General features: G+C 31.4%; 1 protein-coding gene across 1 annotated transcript in view; it reads left to right on the forward strand.

Moving 5' to 3' along the window:
* Positions 1 to 660, forward strand: part of LOC104779949 (jacalin-related lectin 15) — a 1828-nt gene extending 1168 nt beyond the window's left edge. The window contains exon 3 of the mRNA XM_010504384.2: positions 247 to 660. Within this exon, the coding sequence (XP_010502686.2) occupies positions 247 to 498 (252 nt within the window). The 3' untranslated portion in view covers positions 499 to 660. The remainder of the gene's footprint in view (positions 1 to 246) is intronic.

Here is a 10055-nt window from a genome sequence, read left to right on the forward strand (position 1 = left end):
TTTTTTTTTTTTTTTTTTTTTCGTTGGTTTAAACATCCATATTATTCTTCCGTGAATCGTAATTTAATATTTACGTTCAATGTGTATGAATACCGTTTAATTTCGATGTATTTAGTATCTGGTTAGATTTGGTTTAGGCTTGGTTAATGTTATCGACTCAGTATGAATTGATTTTTCCATGTGGATGTTCTTTAGTTTCAATCTTATATGAATTGATTTTTCCATGTGGATGTATACATTTTGCAGTTTGATCTAAACCATACATGTCATGAACGTATCGTATCGGTTACATGTTTCTTGGACGAGGGTGCAATACAAGGATTTGTGATCAAAACCAATATCAGGACTTCTGCACTCATGGGATATAACCTTGGTACTACGTTTAAACTTGAAGTCAAAGGCAAGAAGATCATTGGGTTTCATGGATCTTCTGACAAAAACCTTTATTCTCTTGGAGCTTATTTTGCACCACTCTCTCCTGGTGATTTGAAATACTAGGAGTTCCTCGGAAAAGCTTAATATTATCTATATTTAAGCATCATCAGGTTGATTCATGAATGCATGAAAATGTACTTTTTGATTATGTATATATATCACCTTCAATATTATTTTATTTTGGCTTGTTTTTCAAAGTCCTTTAATAAAGAATAGTTAAAATCCTATATTTGTTTATGAAAAATTTATAGAATGATTTAAAAAAAAAAAAAAAAAAATGTCAATGGGCCATTAGTAGTGTCCCCATCCTATATTTGTTTATGAAAAGTTTATAGAATGATTTTTTTTTTTTTAAATGTCAATGGACAATGAGTAGTGTGACCACAGAATTCTATTAATTCAAAGGTTCTTCAATCTTTCAATCTCATTAGTCCCATAGACATGTTTAGAACTGGGAACATCCACTATCTCCGTGCCACTCGACAATCTACTGAACGATTTCTACCATATATATATATATATATATACATATATATCCGTTTACAAGTTCTAATACTACCGATGTGGGACTTGGCCATGGTTTCTATTTCATATTTTTGTCTCCACGTTGGACATCTTTTTGTACCATTCGATTGTTGATGAAATCTAAGAATGAAGTTTTCATCGTTTTCTCTAGCGCCAGGAATAAGAACTCAGAAGAGCTAAACCCTAAAAACACAATCAATTGAAACGTAGAAAGGAAGCATAGCTGATAAACCCTAAAACACACGATTCATCAATATCCCCTTCTCTTTTTTTTTTGTTTTTTTAATTTTTGAATTGAATGTTAAATTAATTCAAAATCAAAAAGAGTGTTTTACAATGAATGTGTACTGTTTAGTTGAATGTTTCTGAATTGGAAAAAAACACCAATCACCAACAAAGCTGGGAGTTTATGGTTGCCGAGCAAGCCATAAAGCCAGGCCATCATCATAGGAGTAGTCGCCTTGAGTACAAATGGCAATGAAGCGGTTCCGGATTGTTTTGTCAATGATCTTAACCAGTTGAGTAGAGGAGGTTGGGTGCTCACTATGCCGCCGCTTATTTCTCTCTTGCCAGACATGATAAATTGCTGATTGAAAACAGTATCGTAGGGTGAATAAACGGTGCTTGCTATAACGGTGATTGTGAGCAGAGTGAGTATTTGGTTCCAGTCTGATGTGAATGTCGAAGTAATCTTGAAGTAAGCTTGGAGATCAAGCTAACCAAAAAGAGAAATGAAAATTGGAGATTATATTTAGGAGATATCTAAATATAATAGGAAGTTAAAGAATAAGAAGTTTTCCTATTAGGATTAGGGAAATATACTTAAGAAGTTTTATATATAAGGAGATACTAAGATGTAGCATAACTTATGAGTTGTGAGCTTTAGAGAGAAAGAGATTGAGAGATTGTGAGAGCTTAAAGTTTAGAGTTATTTTCTTTAAGCTAATAAGAGAGTTATTCTTAAACATCTTTTGTTCTTAATCTTTCTTGCTAAAAACAATATTTGGTATCAGAGTTAGAAGAAACGATGACAAAGAATGAAGATATTGAGGCTACAACAAGTTCGAAGAAAGAAGGAGGTGGACCTTCGTCAATCAAGTGCCCTATGTTAACATCTAGCAACTACACCATTTGGGCTATGCGGATGAGGATTCTCCTTAGAGTAAATAAGGCGTGGGATGTGATTGAATCAGAAGACGATGATGCTGATCTCAACGACATGGCTATGGCTTTGCTGTCTCAATCGATCTCTCATCCTTCAAGTTGGTGAGTTAGATAATGCAAAGAAGGTCTGGGAAGCTATCAAGACAAGACATGTCAGAGCAGATCGAGTCAAAGAAGCTAGGCTACAGACATTGATGGCAGAATTTGACTGATTGAAGATAAAGGATATGGAGACCATCAATGACTTTGTTGGGAAGCTATCGGAGATTTCATCAAAGTCAGCTGCTCTAGGAGAAGACATTGAAGAATCCAAGCTTGTTAAGAAATTTCTTAAAAGTCTTTCTCGAAAAAGGTATATCCATATTGTGGCATCGCTTGAACAAGTGTTGGATCTCAACAAAACAAGTTTTGAAGACATTGTGGGACGTTTAAAAACATACGAAGAACGTATCACCGAAGAAGAAGAGATACAAGAAGATCAAAGCAAGCTGATGTATTCAAATTCAGAGCCTCAAGTGCCACCAGCAAATCGTGACTTTAATGGAGGATACTATGGAGGATATCGAGGCAGAGGTCGCGGAGGAAGGTTCAGAGGAAGAGGCCGTGGAAGATTTAATGGAGGAAGAGACTTGTCTGAAATCTCTTGTTTCCGATGTGACAAATTTGGACACTATGCCTCAAGGTGTCCTGATCGTTTGCTTAAGTTGCAAGAAACACAAGAGAACGACAATAAAGATACGGAAGAAGCAGACGAACTTATGATGCACGAGGTAGTATTCTTAAACGAAAGCAAAGTGGTGCCAAGCAAATATGAAACAAGTGATGCAGAAGACAATACCTGGTATCTCGATAATAGGGCTAGCAACCACATGACTGGAAATCGTAGGTATTTATCCTCTTTGGACAGTACTATCACCGGAAAAGTGAGATTTGGTGATGATTCTCGCATAGACATCAAAGGAAAGGGATCTATTGAGCTTGTTGATATGAATGGTGAAGCAAGAACAATGACTGAAGTATATTACATCCCCGACTTGAAGAGTAATATTATCAGTCTGGGACAAGCTACAGAAGCTGGTTGTGATGTAAGGATGAAAGGAGATCACTTAACAATGTATGATCGAAACGGAAGACTACTTGTCAAGGCCTCTAGATCAAGGAATCGTCTATACAAGGTTTGCATGATGATTATATACATCAATTTGTCTTATTTACCTATCACCGTAAGGAAATAGAGCATATATCTTATTATATAAAGATGTATATTAAGCGGTATCTCATATCAAATCAAAATCTTAAGTACGCTAGAAAATCATGAACAACAAAGACAAAAATACAAACCATGAGAGATCAGAAAACCTTGTTAGCAAAAGAAAACAGGGTATCATGAGTGATGATCAGATTGCTATGATCAAAAAGACACTTGCAGATGAACCTCATATAAGGCTGGATTTAATTACGCTTCATCAATGGGTAGACAAACTAAATCAATGTGTAAGTACAATATTTATACATTGCTACACATATATCTTCGACTACTTCCGCCTATATGAATAATAAACATCGTATTATTTTAAAATTTTTATTGATTTTCATTGTCTAACATAGTTTACCAAAATACAGGGTTCCCAAATTACAACTTCGCAACTTAGACGATGATAAGGACTTTTATTCTATTTGTCTTATACAATTTTGGATACGAATCTACGTACTATCAATATTTGTTTATTTCTTCTTTTTAATATTTTAATTTAATTATGCTGTAGCTTTTTTAGATTTTAGTTATATTATTTAGTTAAATTTGATTTTCTTATTAAAAATTTGTGATATTTTAAAATAAAATTTTCTATATTATTTTGAGTTTTTTTTTCAGTTAAAGATATATAAAATTTTTATTTCTTTATTCCTTTTAAAATAAATATTTTAAATTTCTTATGTTGTAATATTTTAAGATTTTTTTATATTAGTTTATATTTTATATCTATAAATTATCTAAGACTCCTATATCATCGTGGTTATAATTTTTTATTCTTTTAACTGTCGTTTAATTTCTCAAATTTTGTTGGGTTGGTCATAAACATATGGTAATCGTGTAGATATTTTTTCCTCAGTTTTTCATCCAAAATATTTTTTGAATAAACAATTTTAGTGGGTCAACAAACTGTCACTACAAATTTTGGTGGTGAAAAAAAACTACGTCAAAGTAAAAAGAGAAAATTTGGTTTAATTTGTTCACAGAGACATTTTATAGGTGGTGTCGTGGTGATAAAGAGCATAATTTAACAATAAAATATATTAGGGTGTAAGAACACATTATTAGTGGTAAAACATAGAATAAAATTGTATGTGGATGCTAATAAGATGATGATTTGATGGGTTGATTGCATGCAACACATTTTGTAAATAAGTTGTTTGCAACTTATACGATTATAAGGACTTTTATTATATTTCTCTTATAATTTTGGATACGAATCTACGTACTATCAATATTCGTTTATTTCTTCTTTTTAATATTTTAATTTAATTATGTTGTAGCTTTTTTAGATTTTAGTTATATTATTTATTTAAATTTGATTTTCTTATTAAAAATTTGTGATATTTTAAAATAAAATTTTCTATATTATTTTGAGTTTTTGATTATTATTTTCAGTTAAAGATATGTAAGATCTTTATTTATTTATTCCTTTTAAAATAAATATTTTAAATTTCTTATGTTGTAATATTTTTAGATTTTTTTATTTTAGTTTATATTTTATATCTATAATTATCTAGGACTCCTATATCATCGTGGTTATAATTTTTTTATTCTTTTAACTATCTTTTAATTTCTCAAATTTTATTGGGTTGATCATAAACCCATTGCAATCGTGTAGATATTTTTTCCTCAGTTTTTCATCCAAAATATTTTTTGAGTAAACAGTTTTAGTGGTTATACAAACTGTCACTTCAAATTTTAGTGGTGAAAAAAAACTTACGTCAAATTGAAAGTAAAGAGACAAAAATTAGTTTAATATGTTCACATAAACATTTTATAGGTGGTGTCGTGGTGATAAAGAGCATATTTTAATAATAAAGTATTTTAGGGTGTAAGAACACATTATTAATGGTAAAACATAGAGTAAGATTGTATGTGAATGCTAATAAGATGACGTTTTGATAGGTTGATTGCATGTAAAACATTTTGTGAATAAGTTGAAATTGAACGTTTTTTAAATTTGACAATAATAATATTCGTAATAGTTAATGTTTGAAAAACATTTTGGTGGTGTATAATTTAGCTTTAGGTTATTATAAAAATTGTAATAATAATTTTAAAATATAAAAATAGAAATTCAACTTCTCTCTAACTAAAACTATTTATCTATTTATTTTCGGAAAATTTATTTCACTTACAAAAATTTATTTCTATATTTTAAAACTTTTTAATTTTATTAAGTAATTTTAAAACCCGCACGATGTGCGGATCCTAATCTAGTATTATATATAGATAAACGTAGCTGCAAAGAAACGATAACATGCTATATTACCATAAGTATGCTTTAGAATAGGAAAAAGAGATTAACATGTTGGTTAACATTACAAAGAGAAACGTCGTTGGCTGTCGAGAAGGGAAAAAAGAAAAAACTGAGAGAAAGGCGTCGAACACTCATCTGAGGTGGTGCATGTGGCACCTTACTACCAAATAGGCTATGAGAATAAACTATACAGTGGTGTATTAATCCAATTTTTATAAGTAGCATGGGGCACGTGCCCCACCCTATTGTCAAGTGGATCCGCCCCACCGAGCCAAAGAAACAGAACGTGGAGTTAAGTGATGCATTATGTATCATTTGATCAGATTTAAATCGATTCCCGATGGCACAAAAGTTAAAAGCGAAAGGTGGAAATGGAGGAAAGGAATGGGATGATGGAGCCAACTATGAAGGTGTATCACAGATCTATATACGAGAGGGTGTTGAAGGTATAGAGTCTATCAAGTTCGATTATGTCAAAAATGGTCAACCTAAACATGGGCCAATCCATGGTGGCTCGGGTCAAAGTTTCACCGAGTAGGTATGCCTTCGAACTCTCTATCATCAAAAGTGTGCTTGATCTTGCTAACATCCATATTGTTCTACCGTTTAATTTTGATGTATATAGTTTCTGGTTAGAATTGGTTTAGACTTGGTTAATGTTATCGACTAAGTATAAATGCATGCCTGATCTTCTTTAATTTCATTCTTATATCAATTGACTTTTCCATGTCGATGCATACATTTTGCAGTTTGATCTAAACCATACATGTGATGAACATATCATATGGTTACTACGTCTAAACTTGAAGTCAAAGGCAAGGAGATCATTCATTGGGTTTCATGGATCTTCTAACAAAAACCTTTACTCTCTTGGAGCTTGTTTCGCACCACTTTGTCCTCGTAATTTGAGATACTAAAGAGTTTCTCGGAAAAGCTTATCTAAATTAAGCATCATTGGTTTAATTCATATATGCTTGAAAATGTACTTTTTGACTATGTATATATATATCACTTTCAATATTATTTAATTTTGGATTGTCTTTCAAAGTCCTTAATATAGAATAGTTAAAATCCTAGATTTGTTAATGAAAAAATTATAGAATGATTTTTAAAAAAAAACTAAAATGTCAATGGACAAATGAGTAGTGTCACCTCAGAATTCTATTAATGTAAAGGTTCTTCAATCATTCGATCTCATTAGCCCCATATAAAGCTTCATAATATAAATACAATTTGCGACCAATTTGTTACAATGTTTATGTTTTAATTTGTGGCTAATGCCACAGCTACATGTGTGACCGTTTTGTAACAGGTTTAAATTATACGAAAAACTAAGATTTTCTATTATCATGTCATTCTAAAGACTCCCATAAAGAGTTTCCTTCACAAGCCCAGCCCAATTGTGCACAACCGAAAACACATTCATACGGAGTTATAAATATAACACCAAAATCATCATCATAGAGTAGTAAAGCACACTTTAAGGTAATATAAGGATCAAAGCATACACAAAAGTGTATGAAACCAAGAAATTACTGACAGAATAATCTTGGCAGCAGGAATAAGAAAGCAGTAAACATGTGACTGGAATTAAAGACTAACGAAATACAAGTAGGAAAAAGAAAAGAGTCAACTTTGTGAATCACAAACAACGTACTAATGTAGAGATGGGATAACTCATTTGATCTCAAAGAGACATGACTCGGAAGCCCCGACCACACTAGCCAACTCGTTGAATGCCTTGATTTTCTCTTCTTACATTTTGGGCTCTTTACCGCTGTGGGATCTTGTGGAGAAAATTGATTTCTTCAAACATTGTCCGTTTTAAAAAGTGTATTCGGAAACCTTGTTCTCATCTTCTCGTTGCCAGTCATATCTTAACCACACAAATATCTCAAGATGGAGCAGTAAACACTCTGGTACATGTGCCGGTTGATTCCATTGCCAGTCCACAAGGTAACCACTTTTAGTACGAGGACCTTGACTGATAAATATGCAATTAATATGATGTTAGACAATCAGAATACCTTAAAGAAGAGCTCAGGAAAAACTAATAAAAAAACAATTGAAAATTGCTTACTCGACGAGCTTGAGGATTTGCAATATAGGGGAACACTCGAGCATGAGAGAAAGCAAGTTCCACCACTTCGTTTCACCTGTATCTAGCTCAATATATACTAGCTGATGGAAGATTTTACCGGTAGGAAACTTGATTTGTGCTTGAGGCAAACATCAGTACACAGCAGAGTGTATTCATTGAAAACGTTTGATAAAACCTAGCTCTAATTTTTCTGAGATATGCGGTTAAATTGACAATATACCATATCTAAATGGAGAGGAATATGAGGCGTCATGGCGATGGCAACGCAAATCGTGAAATTTGTCGAACAGAATATGTGCACTGATATGGTGGTTGGACATGGAGTATACAACATCAAGTGACTAAAGGAGAAGACTTTAATCATTATCTTAGAACAATTTCTCAAACTTAAAGTAACACATAGTTGTAAACACTAGTTTAATCATTATCTTAGAACAATTTCTCAAACTTAAAGTAACACATAGTTGTAAACACTAGTTTAATCATTATCTTAGAACAATTTCTCAAACTTAAAGTAACACATAGTTGTAAATTAACAATCCCCTATATATTAATAGTGAAGCACTTTGAGAAAAATGCTGAGGTGTCGTCGCTGGAGAGCTCCAGACATTTTTTAGCAATTTACCCCTATTTGGTAATACTATTTACAATACATGTCATTATATTTTTAACCAAAATATATATATATATATATATATATTGTTACATTTTTCTTTTTTTCACCTGTACTATATTTTGTTAATGTGTACTTTTAAATTTTTTTAAAAATGTAACATCTAATTTTATTAGTAAAAATAGTTTCTCATCAAATAATATACCAAATTTTTTTCTCAAAAACTAAAAAAAAAGAAATGAATGTAACAAAAAAATCAGCAAATTAAAATAAAAATTTGAACTTAATAGTACTCATATCTTTACATTTTATGTAAATGCATATTACTCTTCTGAAAATTTCCAAAATTTTAAAAATATCTTATTTATTTATTTAATCATTTGTCCTGTTTCAATAAATTGAACAAAAGACATGTTGCCATAAATAATAATATTATATCAATATTTTTTCGACTATGATTAAACTTTTTCACGTTAAAAGATTTCGCGGGTAAGACGTATTATAGATTACGTTTGACAAAAACATATATTAGTTCAATAATTATAATTTTACTCCAGATAATTTTATTTAAATTGATTTATTCCGCATATTAGTGCGGGTTGTTACCTAGTAGTTTTTTTATTGAATAAATTTTTACATTCATTGTTTTTTAAAAAAAGTTGTCATAATTAACCAATAGTATGGGAAATGGAGAGTGAGTTATGTCACCCCATTATTCTATTAATTAAATATGTGTATATTTTCATCGACTATCGCACTTAATAAAACATCTTCCGTTAAAGATATTCATGATGCACACCTATAATTTGAATTGTACTGTAAAATATTTAACGTTTTTCATTTTCTTAAATTATTTTTATCCATTAGATGACATAATTATTGTATACAATTTATATAATTATTCTTTAAGTAAGGGATCACTCTCTACTTATTGGTACACTTGGCAATGCAATTTAGAAAATTATTTATTTAAATCCACAAATAAAAAATATTTAATCATGACATTTAACTCACATTTTAATATAAAACTGAAATTATATCACTACAAGAAAACAACGGTTTTGCGATGGACGAATATGTAGTGAATCCCTCGCAAATCGACAAAAGCGAGGTATTTGCGAGGAAAGTTCGTTCCTCGCAAATCGCTTCTCGCAAATCGGTCAACGTCGCAAATCCCTCGCAACTTTTGCGAGGAAAAAAATTCCCTCGCAAACTAATCGCAAATTGCGAGGACTTGTTTAAAAAGCAATTTTCTCGCAAATGTCGTATCTAGTAACTCTCTCGCAAATTTGCGATGCTTTTGCAATTATCTTTTCCGTCGCAAATAATAATAATGGTATAAAAAAAAATTAAAATTTTCATTTTGGTTAGCTTAATTAGAATTAAATCTGTAATTAAAATTAAACCTATAATTAGAATTAAACCTTATAACTTATGCAAATTAAAGCTGTAATTAGAAGTACTAAGTTTTCAAATAACAAAATAAGTTTACAAGGGAGATCAAGTTCTAAGATGTTCATTACACATAACACATTAAGAGAAAGAGAGTTCATCATGTTGCTTGGCCGCTGGTAGCTTCTTCGCCGGTTGCTTGGCCGCCGGTAGCTTCTCCGCCGGTTGCCTCTCCGGTGTTTATGTCTCCAACAGCTGTATCTTCTCGGTGAAACCTTGCAGCAAACTCTGGATCTTTCTCTGCAAGATA

The sequence above is a fragment of the Camelina sativa genome, chromosome 4, assembly GCF_000633955.1.
Source record: "Camelina sativa cultivar DH55 chromosome 4, Cs, whole genome shotgun sequence".
NCBI lineage: Eukaryota > Viridiplantae > Streptophyta > Magnoliopsida > Brassicales > Brassicaceae > Camelina > Camelina sativa.